This window comes from Armigeres subalbatus, chromosome 2 (assembly GCF_024139115.2).
Source record: "Armigeres subalbatus isolate Guangzhou_Male chromosome 2, GZ_Asu_2, whole genome shotgun sequence".
NCBI classification, from domain to species: domain Eukaryota; kingdom Metazoa; phylum Arthropoda; class Insecta; order Diptera; family Culicidae; genus Armigeres; species Armigeres subalbatus.
Genome location: NC_085140.1, coordinates 111,471,880 through 111,488,727, shown reverse-complemented (window position 1 = coordinate 111,488,727; position 16,848 = coordinate 111,471,880). Strand labels below are relative to the sequence as shown.

Sequence of the window (16,848 nt, the reverse complement as noted above, 5' to 3'; positions counted from 1 at the left end):
TCGTCTGATTTTCAAAATCACGTACGATTTCCATTCCCAGAAAATGCTTTACCTCCAACATATCTTTCATTTGGAATAACCTTCCTAACTTTTCCTTAACCCAGGATATATCTTCGTTATTCTTTCCAATTACCAGAATGTCATCTACATATAAGATGAGTATTATTCCTTTGGATTTTGACTTGTATATACAACAGTCATTTTTCAATGGAATGAAACCAAGTTTTCGTATAGCATCATCAAAGCGTTTATTCCATGATCGGCTGGCTTGCTTCAAGCCGTATAAACACTTATGAAGTTGAACAATGTGACCTTGATCATTTCCATTTCTTGGGAGTTTCATATAGATTTTCTCGTCTAATTCTCCATTTAGAAATGCAGTCTTGACATCCATTTGATGTACATGCAAATTATGTTCGTTGGCCAGTGCTAGGGCTAACCGAACGCTCTCTAGTTTAGCAACTGGTGCATAGGTTGCAGCGAAATCAAACCCAGGACGCTGAGAACACCCTTTGCCACCAATCTAGCTTTATACCTTCCATCTTCTTTCATCGAAAAACCCATTTCGATTGAATTGGTTTTACACCTTTTGGTAGACAGTTAACAACTGTCCAAGTGTCATTTTGATGTAATGCGTCGAGTTCGTCTTGAATTGCCAGTTTCCATTCTTCCCAGTCTTGAGTTCTTCTATGTTTTGTGGAATAACTTCGTTACATATCCCGGCGACATGTGCTTTATAATCTGAATACCAAGTTGGTATTTTCTTTCTCGTTTACTTCGCCGTAACCCTTGTTGTTCGTCGTCTTCATCTTCTTCGTCTGCGTGACTTTCGTATGTACTTTCATAGTCAGTTTCTTCAACTGATTCTTCGAGTGATTGTTGATCTTCTTGATCTATCTCGACTATAGTACGATCACCGTCTATCGAATCTTCCGCTGACAACTGTTCCGTTCCATTTTCTGTGCCTTCTGACAACATGCTTTGATCAAATCGTGCGTTTAAAATCACGTCTTGATCCGACGAGAAATTATGTTCTTTTGATTCGGTTGACCTAAAATCATCATTGATGATATTAGACTCGTTGAATATCACGTTTCTACCAATCTCGACAGATCGTGTATTTTATTCCACAGTCTATATCCATTGTTTGCGTATCCCACAAATATCAATGATATCGTTCTTGGATCTAATTTTCGTCGTTTTTCTTTCGGAACTTGTTTGTGTGCTTCGCAGCCAAACACTCTTAAATTTTTCAAATTTGGTCGTCTTCCAAACCACATCTCATATGGTGTTTTGTTTTCATCTACCCCATTTGTTGGGGATCTATTTATCAGATATGTTGCTGCATATAATGCTTCTCCCCACATATCCTTGGATAGCTGACTATCATACAGCATTGCTCTAACCTTTTCCATCAAAGTTCGATTCATGCGTTCACTAACGCCATTTTGTTGTGGAGTGTATGGAACTGTAAATATCATTTGAATTCCATTTTTCTTGCAATAAGTTTGAAATTCGGTATTGGCATATTCTCCACCATTATCACACCTTAGCATAGAAATTCGTGTACCAAAATACGATGAAGACATGGCTTCAAACTCCTTGAATTTCTCAAAAACTTCTGATTTATTTTTCAAAGATAAACTACCAGAAAGTGTGTGTAGTCATCTATAAAGGTCACAAAGTAGCGGTATCCGTCATACGTTTCCTTTTCCATGCTCCCGCATACGTCTGAATGAATTAATTCAAGCAGCCGTTTCGATCTTGGGTGTTTCATATGTATGAACTTGTTAGCGGTCTGTTTCCTGCTAAACATCCTTCACACATGTCTGCTTTACTCCAGTCTTCCGAATGTATATTGATACCCTCAACCATTCCTTTCTTTATTAGCTTTTCTATCCCCGAAATACTCAAGTGTCCCATTCGCTTATGCACAGTCTCTAAACTCAATTGATTTCCAATATATGCTGAACCTTCAGCATATTCAATAGACTTTGCTTCCCAAACGAAATCAAGGTGGAACAAACCTTCAATGAAGCTTCCCGAAGCAATCACTTCGCCCTCATTTTCAAAAATGACCTCTTCATCAATGAAAGTAACCCTATTTCCGCTTTTACTAGCTTTTCTTACAGAAAGGAGATTTTCTTCAAGTTCAGGGATGAAAAGACATTGTACAATTCAACATTCTTTATTAAATTTTTCCCGACAATGCTTTTCAACTTAATCTTCCCCATCTTCGTAGCCCGAAGCTTTTCTCCAGACTTTGCTGTGGAAATCAACACAGGTTTCTCCAAATCTTGGATATCCTCCAGAAGATTTCTGTCGTTGACCATGTGGTCGCTCGCTCCCGAATCTACAACGAATCTTACCCGCTTCCTCTCAAACTTTCTGGCTTTCTCCGCGTTGGTTTTAGTCATCATGGCGATTGTTCTTTTTGGGTTCTTCTTCTTTTCTTTCAAGTACTTCTCCTTCTCCTTGGCAATGAACTTCTTCATTAAAGGACATTTGTTCTTGAAGTGACCGATCTCGTTGCATCCAAAGCATCGGGTTGTCGCCTTCTTCGATGCTAGCGCTATGTTTCGGGGTTCCTTCTGAAAGTCTTCCCGGATTCGGCGTCGAAAAACATCCGCTTGATGTCAGTCACGGACTTCTGGCACAACTCTTCATTGGACAGAACAAGCAATGCTCCTTTCACATGTTTGTAATGGTCTGGAATAGCGCTGAGTAGGGCATGGACCTTCTCTTCCTGAGTTATTCCAGAACGCATTCTCTCAATTCTCTGATTATCAGATCGTATTCGTCGAAGGTTTCCCTCAACGAGTTATGTTTGCGGTATTTGATGGAGAATAACCTCTCTCATGCTGACCATGGCAGCGGTTCCCGCCTTCTCGTATGTTTTTACCAAAACATCCATGGCGTCTTTCGCGTATTCCAGTCCGATGAGTTTGTTGAGGATGTCGTTGTTCACGAGCATGACGATCTCGTCCAGAGCCTCAACGTCTTCTTCTTTTCGTTTGTTCAAACGCTCCATCCTCTCCTTCTTCCTCTCTTCCGATTCGCCAGGAACTGGGGCATAGTATTCTTCTTCAATCGGTGTCCTGACCAGCGTATGAGCTAATTTAAGTTTAGCCAACCTGTGCTCAATACGCCACTTCCAGGCTGGAAAATTGGCCTCCGTGCCATCAAAAACATTGGCGCGGTCCCCGCTGAGCAGGACGCCGGTGATCGGCATGGTGCGCTCGAGAGTTCCCCTCTCGTAGCCACCGCTCCTGCGTCCACTGCTGCTCGCCGAAGTCATTCCTTCTGGTTGCTCTCCAGAAGCGTCTACCAGGCCAGAATCGTCCACCAGTCCAGAATCGTCCACCAGTCCAGAATCGTCCACCGGTTCAGAATCGTCCACCGGTTCAAAGTCTTCCACCAGTCCAAGATCGTCCACCAGTCCAGAATCGTCCACCAGTCCAGAGTCGTCCACCAGTCCAGAATCGTCCACCAGTCCAGAAGGAAGTCTGTGTCCAACGGTATAGTACGACCGTTACTGCCAGTTAACCACTGGGCCCATAACCATTTGTTGAGAATCTTTCTTCCAAATAATACTCGGATTGTTCTCAGGTTTGAAGATAATTTATTGAGCTTTCAATACGTCAAGTGGTTTATATCAAACATGGTTATTTATCGATACAATCATTCTAGTTTCATATTCTGTATAAGCTTGTCTATGTAATCTACAGTGTCTATATTGTATACAACTAATTCTAACTTCTAAGTTCCATGCAACTCGTAAAGCTTCTTGTTTGCCACAAGAAGCTCTTCGTACATTATTGCATACAATGTCTGATTGGATACAAGTTCTTCCTTCCATAGTCGACATTGGATTGACAGTCGACATTTCGTTTGTCAGTAGTGAGATGTCAGAATGACATCTTGTTTATCAGTATTAGAATGAATGGCAAATTGTTATTGTTTATGTTTCATAGTGCAATCAATCGGATCGAAACATTTTTCTCAACAAGAAGATCCTCTTTGCGTAACTCTATATAATAGACTCTGATAAAATACTCTTTTTCTTTGGAACTGGGTAGATTTTATTTGTTATTCTTCATTATTACCCGGATTTTCAAGGGTGCCCACAACCGAACCACAAAACTGAAATGTCCAAAAATTCCAAATATGCAAACCAATTTCTTCTCTAGCAGTAAGGTTGTACGTCTAGCTTTCCATTGGTATAAAAATGTAGACATAATACCAACTAGAACCAAAGTTATGGACAAAATTCGAAAGGGTGCCTACAATTGAACATCCTCCCCCCTACATATGTATTGATTGCTCTAAAATATCATAGCTCTTCAGAATTTGTTGTCGGTTTATTATCATTTGGTTTATTATATTTCTCATGGACAAACCCAAGGGTTGGCGCAAATGGCGGGGCCACTGCGTTTTATAGCATGGATCTCACAAGTTCCTGCGTTCAATCACGCGACGCCAAAGTAATACATTTATTAACGTTAAATGACATTTCATTCACCCCTGCGTCAACAATCTTCGGTCAATTGAGTGGAAAACACGGAAAACACCTACACGAATGCATTTTCCTTGCTCTCTCCAGTCAGCACAAAATTGTCATCATCGTTATCCTTCAGACATTGCTTCACACATCGCGTGATCCATGCAGAGAGAGACTCGAATATGATAACAAACAGAGCTTTACCACCCCATCAGTGCTTGCCTCACGCGATTTGCTGTGAGCTTTTCCACTGATGCTTTCCCATCAATATGTTCCTCTCGCTCCAACGAGAGAACCAACGTAGGATGCAAGAGAGCAAGAAGTGGTCGAGGAAAACTTAATGATTTTCATTCACTTCAGGAAAACTGGAGAATCGATATGCGTGTAACACACGGTCGTCGGTTAGGGTGTTCTCCGTTCAGGAATTTTTCACTGCGCTTAAATTAGGTTCAAATGGGTGAAATAATGTGAAAATGAGACAGCTTTTCCGTAATTCGGTTTGAATAATCTGTGGCGAAAGTGTTCGGGTGAAATCTGTGTCGGTTTTCGTCAGACAAACGTGTGCTTTCCCTCGACTTAGTGCGGAGTAGACGGGAATCGGGTCGCGAAAAGGGCAAAGAAAATTTCCATCTAGTAGGCGACTTATCGATTTGGGTGATTTTCGGAGCACTAGATCGGTTGCATAGAAAGGAAAATTAGGATTTGTCGTCGTATCTGTGCGATTGCAAACTTTGTGGAATACGCATAGAATCTCCATTCAGAGCTGGGAAAATCATTTCATAATTCGGAGCTAGTTACAAAGTGGGTTGAAAATGCAGCCACCACCGCGAAAAGTAAGCAGTTTCCTTTAAGTGCCCTTTTCTTTTTTCTGTGAGAACGACGGATTATACACCTCTGGACATAAGTTTGGGACTATCTCATGGGAATGCTGTGTGTGTTGATGTCTTTTGGGTTCTTATTTGAAAGATGAAAAGTGGAATTGGCGAATTAAAAAACAAAAAGCAAAGCATGTTGTTTCAGAAAAACATTTCCTTCTCTTCATACATAAATGATAATAACTTAAACAAGAGGGGAAGCTTTGACTGAAATAATCAGTCAAAATGTTCACGATATTAGCAAGCCTTATGCAAATGTTCATTGATATTTTATAAAAATACTTCTGTTAATTCTGTTGAAATTTTTTTTTCGTTTTGGCCTCCATGTTAAAAATTATAATTTTATGTTATCACCCGTTATTTGGATTTTTAATTGGTATTATTATATTTATTTTAAATTTATTTTGTTTTCTGAATTTTTATGTTGGCTTATACATATTTCTAAAAATACACATAAAAAGTTCTAGAATGAACCGCTATTCGTACGTAGCCACATTTCAATCGTGGTTAAAAGCCAAGAAACTCAGCACTGAAGGTTGGAATTTTATTTAAAATACGCTTCGACAGTGTCGGGATTTTATTTTTAATCAAATGCGCTTTCAAATGAACTAAGAATTAAAAAAATATACATAAGGTAACCGAACTCATGACCAAGAGTGTACATACAAATGTAGCGACACTAATTGGTATCTGATGAATGAAATCCATCCAAAGGAAGATAAAAACGTCGCACATTGCATCTTCGTATAGGTACTGCAATCTCTCCGTGTTCTCCTCTATTGTAGGGCAATTATACAAAATTCCTAAAGAATCTCCACTCGGAGCAGTTGGCGAAGCTTGCTCTGAAGAATCAAAATGAGTGCGAGCTGCTGGAGGACATCCGGCAATTTACCCTCAAACGCTCGGCCATTGAAAAGTCGTACAGCGAGGCGCTACTCAAAATATCGTCGGCATATCTCAACAAAAAGCAGGCCTGCATTCCTGAGATAAAAATGGATGGAGCAGAGGAAAAATGGTAAGTAATTGTTAGAGCTACATTTCAATTAAAATCATGGAAAAATCAATATAAGAAAGCAGAAAACGTTTCTACAAGCTATGGTTTAAACATTGAGACATAACACATTTAGATGGCGTAAAAATAAAAGTTTGAATCCCACTTCTTGTCTACGCAGTTGGTGAACGAGTAAAAAATGACAGTTGAGCTCTTTTTAATTGATAACCCGCGTCCAGCAGCACGTGTAATGATTACGCATAAAGGTTGACATGGCATGTGCTTAGTGGGAAGATATACTCGTTCCTGGGGGAAATATTTATTGTTCCACTTGGAAGCAGTTTTTTAAATTTCATTTAATTTTTCGGTAAACTCACAGTAGGTATAGATTGGTGCTTTAATTGCTTTGTTTTGGTAGCTCTACTGAAAACGGCAATTTCCCAGTTTAAACTTTGTTAAGTACTTCACAGTTATTAACTGTAAGTGATGAAGTTACACTTTACTTCCTGTTTAGTAATTAAGAAAAATAGTTATCAACTGCAAGATCACTATGCCAAGATACCATGTTGTCATTGGTATAAAATGTAAATAACTCCGAACTGTACGGTATTTTTTGACATACCTCAAATTATTCAAGTACCGAACAGATTACCGTACGTTCAGCTGTTGAAAGTTCGGTAAAATATCACCGTATACTGTAAAAATTTCTAAGTGTGTAGAGAATTTAAAAAAATCGGAATCTCCCTAGACTGGACCCCGAACTCGCCACCTTTAGCACGCTCCTGCTCAGTAACCGTTCATAGAGAAATTTTGGCGTACATATTCAAATTTCAGGGTAAATGTTCCCTATCGTGCCCCAGATTAGCTTCGCCAGTTGTTGCTGGGCTAAGGAAGTCCCTACCCAAGTAACAAGTTTCATGCTTGTTAGATTTATTTAATTCTTATAGCGGATTTATGACAGCAGTCACCATTATTGGGATGGCTAGTTGCTCAGATTTATTGGCGATCTTATTGCTATCAATAAACCTCTAATAAATCTGCTCGAAAAGCTTGACTTGATCTTTCGGGGGAGGCGGGGGGTGTTGGTTAGATTACTCCCCATATTATGAAAAAAAGTTTTTATCTGTAGATGCTACAGTATTGTACGGTTCAACCCTAATGCGTGATGAAGGGAGGCGAAGCAAAGCATAAGTTTCTTCGGTCGTTTATTTATTTAGAAGGCCCAATCACCGGGCATTACGAAGTAGAAATAAAAATCTAGTATTTGATGAAATTTCTCAATAGCAAGAACGTTATTTAATTGTGCAGATATTTAAGCAAGGGCACTGACTGCTTTGGTAGGTTTATTGTCAGAGGTTTATTTTTAATACTTTCAATACTTTTTGATTCCAACCCCGGTACGTGTTCCAAACAGACTCATGTTCCGAGCACTCGTTATTGTTTTGAGATATGTCTTTCTTTTTCTAAATTATCATGAACTATTGAGAATTCACTGTCTGGATATGTCAGAGTACAAAAGTTAACATATTTTAGATCTTTGCTATAAGGTCATGACAACAGTCTAATAACAAAAATTCGCCAAACTTATGAAATTTTATGCGTTTCTGGTGCTGCTCGGAATTTCAAACAAAGTTAGACAGAAAAAATCATTTAATAGGTATTGATAGTTAGGATTTGTAAGGAACGACCATAAAACTCTCGCCTGAAAGTATTTTTTCGCTTTTGAAAAAAAAAAACATTCGATGCTTACATACTTCAAATTTAAAGGCGAAATGTGCTCCAGTGTTCGTATCAAGGTTCGTATTATAAATCAAATTTGACCAGAATATTGTTTGCATTAAGAAAATATACGGACGATTACCAGAATGGTTGATGTTAGAAATCTTCCGGCAATAACAGAACAAATCTTGGCAAAGCCGTCTTCTCCGTCTATTAAGGAAGAATCAAGGAATCATCTGGACACAGCAGATCTAACGAGAGCAGATGCTGAAACTTCGTCATCTGATGCTCATGATATAGCGAACATTTTGCAGACAAAGGTAACGCCTAACAGAGAAAAAAATTCAGACTTTTCAACAACTCTTTAATCATTTTCGCACAATGTAGCAAGTATCAATCCCTTGAGGTCGAGAGTATATTTATATCCTAAGTTATTGTTTCACGTTACGATTTTGAGTTTCGCATAATTGTTTTATTTCCCGGGATCCCGGGAAATCCCGGGAAGTTAACATTTTATTTCCCGTTTCCCGGGAAGTTGATTCCCGGGAAAATGGAACCCCTAGGTGCGAAATCGACACCCGAAAAACGCTTTCAGTATGTCATGGCTTGCTTTGATCGCCGCTTCACTTTGCTTTGCTCATCTCCAACCTCTTCGCTTCGTTTTACTTCGCTCCCAGTATGTCATCAGCCTAACTGTGTGATCGTGGTTTTCTTCCGTCTTCAATCCCCCATTTGTAAGATTGACATTGGCTCCGCTGCCACGTGCGTCTCGTTGATGCGCATGGACATGCGGGAGAAATTACGCTGCAGTGCCAACATTTCTCCTTTCAGCGGGTTGATGGTGGTTATGGTTTGTGGCTCCAGATAATAGCCATCGTACGCGAGCCCAGAAACCGCGCTTGGGCTCATGCCCCAGTGGAGGGAGACAGAGTCTGAGCGTTAACGCTTTGTGATCCGTGAAACAGCAGACGTGCGTGTAGGCAGACTGCAATTTGTCGCGAAGACCACGGCTCACGTAAATCCGATCGAGGCGAGATCGCGCGTTTCGACAGACATACGTGAAACCGGCATCACGTGGACATAGCTTCTCCCACACATCATGTAGCTGCAGTTGCTGTACAGCGGTTTTAAGAGACGGACTGGTGTTCGGGCTGGACGAATCGCACGCACGCAGCACGCAATAAATTATTGGCAGTGGCTGATTTTCTACCCGCCGCAGCCACATCCAGGCGCTATAGTATATGCACAAAATAGCCAGCAAGAGTTAACCGCCAGAAATTTGTATGGCGAAAGACATCTAACGCTGGTTTTCTCAAAATTAGGAACATTTCATGGAAAACTATTTGGTACCGGTTAAGAGGGATGGTGTCCGCTACAACGCCTACCAAATATTTTTTCGATTAAAGTGCTTAATTTTGAGAAATCAAACCTTAGATGCCTTTCGCCATACTGATTTTAGAAAGTTAACTGCTAGTGTGCCGCTGTAAGCACGCTCAAAGCAGTCGATTCATTGAAATCGCCAGCTACGATGACGTTCTCGGTGTGGTGGCGAAGATAATAGGCAAGCGTACCATTGAAGAACTCTTCTCTAGCAGCGCGCTGTGCACTGCCGGAGGGAGCGTAGACGATGCAGATCGTTGTGTCGTGCACTCGCAGCGCGATTAGTCGGCTGTCCAGGTTCTTCTCCACGTGAGTGACATGGATGTGCTCCTTCACCGCTACAGCTGTGCCTCTCCTTGTGTGGTCCACATTTGCGAAAACGACAAAGCCAGGCAAGGAAAGCTGTTCGTTCTCGACTTCCTGCAGACACACGATATCGAGGTTTTGGTTGCTTATGAAGGTTTAGAGTGCGTTCAGTTTTGTGGGGTTCGTGATCGTGCCGATGTTGATGGATGCGAGATTGTATGACGTGAGAGCACATAACATAAGTGGATCTTAGAACAAAATCCAACCCAAAAGTTGACCCCCTTTTGATGAGCCAAAACTGTTATAATTGGGAACGGGAACATCGTTCTGTCATTTTCAAGTGTAAACAAATACCATATGATCAGAAAATTATAACACTTTTTTCCAAGACTACAAAGAGCAAGATCTGTAGCCAAAGTATAATGATATTTATTTTTCTATCATCAATTTTTTACATTGTTTTTAAAAATGACGGTTTGCATCCAAAAGAAGGTCTCTCCTATGCTGTTACTAACCAATTTATATTTGATGAAATCTAATATTATTTATTTGTGTGGTAAACTTCTATTTTCAGGCGATTTTTGATGAAATGTTCGTCTTTTATCCATTTTAACTTATTTATCATACGAAAATAAAATTCCTCTAAAATTGATATAATATTTTCGAGTCAGCATGGTAAAAATCTAGATTTTATTCAGCATGTGTAGAAAAGTATATTCCTTAGAACTGTTCTACATTGGGAACGAATCTTTATATACGCAGTCTTCGTTTTTTCGAAAGGATGACGAGGGATACACCAATGTTTATCTACGATGCGCAACAATCACAAAATAGATAGATTAGAAGCAACATTATAAATTATCAATCGTACGAAAGCTAACTCGCTTATCATAATGCAGGAGAGCATCGCAACTGTGAGGTGTTTCCAATTTGGATATAATATTAAATGAAAATGTGATGATTCAACATTGAAATCAAGATAATCTTTATCATGCCATGAAGCACGTAGTCTGAATAGGTTATTCCGATGTACGATATTAATGTTATCTCTTTTCATGGCATGCTTTTCATTATTAGAACATAGCTTTTAGGTTGATAGTACTTTGAATACTCTTTACCAAAAGTAGAGCAATTTCACGACATGTGAAAAGGAAACAGAAAACACCAAAACTGTGCATTGAACATTTAACTGAGGGTAAATCCAGGTGAGGCATCACCTTTTTAAAAATCGATATTTCTTCAAAATAAACCGATAAAGGAAACTCTACTTGTTGTTATTGATAGTTTAAGGAAACATAGTGTAGAAGACTTTTGAAACACAAAAAGTCGATTACATACATGTTAGAAAAAAAAGTCAAATTCGGGTGCGATGTCACACCACTGGGAGAGACGCCACACATGGGAAATGTTTGAGAAATGCGATTAATAAATATGCTCATAGCAATAAATGAGCGTTTGATATGCTTTTCGAATAAAAACATAATATTTCAACCAAACACCAAAAAAATTCATCGTTTACTGGTTAAGAGCCCGTGCGCGGCGTACGAATGGATTTTGTTCGGGTTTGTCGAATCAATATAAATACAATATTTAATCAGTTACATACCTTAAACTCCTTTCTTTTCTACTTTAATATTGCTTACCCCAATCTCCAATTAATTATAGAAAATAAAAACAAATTCAAAATCTTATGTATAATTCCAAAACTCAGCTTATAATTTTCCCACATAAGCCGAGAGCTTCTTATTTGAAACCTTCTAGCAGACATATTGTAACTATGAATGGGGTTCCAATTAATTGGTCTAGCGAAGCTAAATATTTAGGACTTCTGCTTGATCAAAAATTAACTTTTAAAAGTCACATTGAAGGCATTCAAGCCAAATGTAACAAATATATTAAGGTTCTATATCCACTTATAAACAGAAAATCAAAACTTTGTCTTAAGAACAAACTTTTGATTTACAAACAAATTTTTAGATCTGCCATGTTGTATGCTGTGTCAATATGGACAAGTCGAGTCAAGTACGAGACACTGAAGACGACCACACAGTTGTGGTCGAAATACGTATCTGCAAAGATAACGAAAATTAACTGGTGGAATTAAATGGACAGTACTTAATTCGTCTTAGACGGTTGAATACATTCCACTAAAAGAGCTTAATATATTTTTCTGAATATGGACTAGTTGCTGCAATACCAGAAAGAAGGCACTCCAGAGGATTCAAAATATTTTTTTATGTCTTTATTAAGAGACTTTCAGCCCGAGGCGGATCAAAATAAAATTTTGAAAATGATTCTGTTGCCTCCGTGGTATAGTACCAATGAACTTCATAGAATTTCTAATATTGAGACATTGCAACAAATTTTTAACAAAATAATTTCCAATTTTAGACAAAAATCGTTGCAATCTTCTGTGGAACGAATAACTCCTTGTACCCTTAGTATAAAATAGGTTAAGTTTTAAGTTTTTTTATGTATAATTCCAACGCGAATCGTATTCAGATATTCAATATAAGTCGCGTGACCCCTTGTTAGATCAAATACTGTTATACTATCTTCTGACGTTTCGATGTTCCGTATAACAAATAAAAAGTGTTATAAGGGTACAACTTTTGCTACCCGAGTTACACATATGTTATGTGGTGAGAGCCATTTATGGAAGGAATTCCATATCCTGCTCGTCGTCACCGTCGTGGCATCGCTGTTTCTTGCCGGGCGGGTGTCCTCGGCTTCGACTACTTCTCGTCGATGTGGACGAATCGTCCGTATCGTTGCCGGCGGTTCGATCTTTCGATCGCATCGCGTTTCTTGGCTTTTGGTCAACCAAGCCCACTTCAGCGGTCTGTGGTTGTGTGCGCAACGACGACGAGGAGTTGCGCGCGGTTTGTGTTTGCAACGAACTGGGAGACACCGTTCGTGCAATTAGAGCAGCAGATTGGCTAGCAGTTGGGTTTTTTGAGCCGGACAGTTCGGTCGGACTCGACGGCTGTGGCAGCTCGGGGAAACCCTCCAGCGATGGTGGTGGTGGAGCGACAGAACGCTAACCTACCGGTCTGGCGCTCGGGGGTTTTGCAACGTTCGCCTTCTTCGGTGGTTGTCGTGGCCCTGTTTGCTTCGCCACGTTCGCATAGCTCTTCTGGACTAGCAGCTTTTTGTTCTGGACACACGATATGCCAGTATGCGCTTGCTCTTTGCAGTATTTACAAGAGACGATCTGTCCCTTGTAAACGATGTAGCCGAGTACCGTGCGGCAAAAGCCGTGAACCTTTTCGAATGACGGCTTCACCGGGAAACTCGAATAGTCAATACAAAAAGTATTTTCTCGCCTCATCGCGGATCACAAAAACGCGCGACGCGGCACAGACGGAATCGATCTTTAACCACTGTAATCGATCACTTGAGCCAGGGCTGTCAGATGATTTTTTCGTAAATCTGTATTGACTTGCGTAAAAAATCTGTATTGTCTGTATTTGAGGGGAAAATAGATTTTTTTTTTCTAAGAGCAAGATTACCGGTGGTGAATATAATGCAACGTACACACCAGTCAAGCAGTTTGACGAACATTGACTCCGCCCCCAAGAAAACGCTTCGGTTGCTGCTTTGTTTGAACGTGTGTGAAGTTGTTCGAAGAACCATTTGACAGTTGGCGGCTAGGTTGGAAAAAATTAAAACGGTTTGATTTTGGTTTGAGTTGTCGGGGGTGGAGTCAAGGTTCGCCGAACATGTTTGAGCATTTGTAGTGAAGTTGCACAAATCACCATATATTTTTTGATGGTTGGTGCTCAAGTTGGCGCTTCGGTCGTTCGTGTGTTATATTGTTGGTCGAATAAATTGATTGTTCGTGCCGCTGTTGGTAAAACTTGATGGATGTTTCAATAAACGAGAGGTGGAGTCAATGTTGGTCAAACTGCTTGACCGTGTGTACGTTCCATAAGCCGTTTGGCAGCGCAGTATCATCACTTGACACTTTACCGGTCGCTACTAAACGCGCTGTTAAACCAGTAGCGCGACTGACAGGTGAACAAATTTGGTAGCGCGGTAAGAGCGCTGCTATTTGATAAACTGTCAACTGTCAAACGTCACCGGTACGGAATACAGCAACCAAATTGAGAGCCGAAAATAGTGACCGATATGGAAACGAGTGACGAAACTAATCTTCTCTTCTCTAATATTCTACCGAATTCGGAAACATTTTTTTTGTCATTGCTTAAATAATGGTTACTAAATTCGATTACACAACATATTTCTTACCAATAAAGCTGTGGTTGTTTTCTGTTTGTTGGTTAATTTAATCCCTCTTCATAAACCGCTTTTTGCAATAATTGTTAAATCACTTGGGAAATAGTTCATTGCTGGTATTCGCATCATGTTACAAACATTTTGAAATGAATGCTACACCAATTATTGTCTTTTTCTACATGGGTGATATGAATGCTACACCAATTATTGTCTCATTATGTTCTTATCATCTTGTACCACGGTACGAATAGCACAGGGCTGTATTTATTGTAAATCAAGATTGAGAACAAAAATCGGATTCTCATAAATTACTTATGTGATAGATAAATATATTTTAAACCTTTACTTTAACTAATTGCATAAAGTTATGAACATCACAAGGCAATCACATTTTCCAGTGTGACTGTAAAACATCTGAATTTGTTTTATACGGGGGTCTGACGTTCTGGTTGTGTTTTCGTAGTATGGATGCAGTCTCTTTTCATCTGCTTTTCGCTTATGGAACTGTCAGTGTGGATCGCACCTATCTCTTTTCTTCCCGTGATTACGCTTATGGCTGTCAGTGCGGAATTTTCAATGTTGGTTACGAAACAAACTGTGGTGGAGGTATACAAGTGTCACTCCCGTGGTTTTATAATTCTATAATTATTATTTATAGAAATTAATGATAGATACCAAGCAGTCAATTCTATACACATGGACTGATCTGATAACAGAATGTACTCAGGAAACAAACTTATTCACACTTACGAAACTTCTTTAAAATGCATTTGGAATTCTTTTTTAAAGATCCAATTAGTTTCATTAAAAATACCATTGCTCTATTTGAAACTCAACTGAGTTTGCCAAGTACCCAGAAATCAGTCACAACTCATTTTATTAATATTTCTTAAATATGGTTCAAGCTGTGCTTTAGACTATAATATTTTATTAACATTTAAAATAACAAAAAATCTGTACAAATCTGTATTCTGTTTGAAAAATCTGTATAAAATCTGTAATCTGTATCAAGTCTGTATTGACGTTTAAAAATCTGTAAAATACAGATAAATCTGTATATATGGCAGCCCTGCACTTGACTTTCCAAGAGCGTTACGTCTCAGAAGCTGAGCGTCTGCACGTCTCAGAAGCTGAGCAGTAACTGTTATTTGCATTTACCTAAACGTAGAGATATTATTAAATTAGTATCGAACGAAAATAATTTCTAGCCGTTGTCTGTCTCACTGCATTATTGAGTTTGATATTTTTGCTGAAATGAGACATAATGTTTTGATTTCTCGTCCGGAATAAACTATTTAATTAGTACCTTCTGAATTTCTCTGCATTATTTAGTTTAGACACAGCTATTCGTTTGGTATTGAAATACCTAAGCATGTTATGCCTAAAGTATTTTGCATATTATTTTTGGTATTATTTTTTGGTATTTTACCTTTTAAGCTAATGAATTTTAATAGTGTGTACTCGTGGTTTAATGTGACTAAAAAATTAATAGATCGAGAGTTTTGAAAACCACACGCAGCTCCACATAACATAACATGCTACCAACTGTTCGTGAGAAATAATGTATCAATATTTAGAAAAATTAGGAATCCAACTGATGATGAAATAGCAGAAATAGAGCTGCAATACATATGACCAGGAATTAAAAATAGTCCTCAATGTTTGTTTTGAAGCTAAATTCATATCGATTATGTTTTACACTACTAACATTGATCAATTTTATGAATGTCTTTCATATAGGAACATGTGGAGCGTCTGGCAGACTGTACTAGAGGAAAACGAAAAGCTTGCACGTGCTCGTCTAGCAGCGGTCGAAGTATTCCAACAGCAAATAGCAGACGAAGCCAAACTACTCAGGAATTCAAAGTTAAATACCAGCAAGAAATCCATCGAACATCTCGGAGTAGTTCAGAAGGAACTGCAGCTCTCCGTGCAGGATGTTGACAAAACAAAAAAGTGTTACTTCGATGAAGAACATTGCGCTCATGATGTTCGCGACAAGGCACGGGATATCGAAGAAAAGCTAAAAAAGAAAAAGGGTTCATTCTTCCAATCGATAACGTCTCTTCAGAAAAATAGCGCACGAGTAACCTCACGTAAGGAACAACTCGAAGAGAAATCAACGGGAGCTAGAAACGATTACATTCTCAGTCTGGCCTCAGCTAACGCACATCAAAATCATTACTTCACCATTGACCTTCAGACAACGATGGCCACTATGGAGAATTACGTTTACGAACGAGTGGCAGACTACTTAGCGTTGATCGGCCGCACCGAGCTGCTCACTTGCTCAGCCACTCAGAACTCGTTCGGTAAGATCCGTGACCAGGCTCAACAGTTGACGCGTGAGTACAATCTACAGTGCTGCTATCTGTACTATCCGGTGCTCAAGCAGCATATTCAATACGAGTTTGAACCATGCGATAATGATCCAATCCGGAAGATTACGGCAGACCACGAGTCCGCTGCAGAGACTTTAAATAGGGAAGGTAAGCGTTGGGCTGGGCGTGTTGCTCGCGAGAGCAACGTAGTTCGCGAGAACGCTCGCAAGCTAGCCATCTGTACAGCACTCCGCGAGGCTGGCCACCGTACGGACCCCAACGATCAGAACGGTCCCGATCTGGAAACGAAGATCGACGACTTCCGCGAGAATATCCGTAAGGCAGAGACCGCCAAGTGTAAGGCCGAATCGCGGCTGGAGTGTTTGAGAATCGGTGGCATCAATGTGGATGAGTGGATACAAGAGGCAGAAACGTTAAGCGTGCAGGAAATGCCACGATCAGCTAGTTCATTGTCCATGCGTACCGACGCATCTGGTCAAGGGGTTGGTAGATAAT

General features: G+C 39.7%; 1 protein-coding gene across 3 annotated transcripts in view; it reads left to right on the top strand.

Annotated features, from left to right (window-relative positions):
• Positions 1–16,848, top strand: part of LOC134210670 (protein nervous wreck) — a 50,251-nt gene that overhangs the window by 19,873 nt on the left and 13,530 nt on the right. For 2 of the 3 annotated variants that reach the window (XM_062686849.1, XM_062686848.1), the window contains exons 2-3: positions 6,162–6,391; positions 15,752–16,835. In XM_062686849.1, the coding sequence (XP_062542833.1) occupies positions 6,162–6,391; positions 15,752–16,835 (1,314 nt within the window). Of the gene's footprint in view, positions 1–4,908; positions 5,335–6,161; positions 6,392–15,751; positions 16,836–16,848 lie in introns of those variants that run through there. The other variant, XM_062686851.1, reaches the window with a different exon arrangement.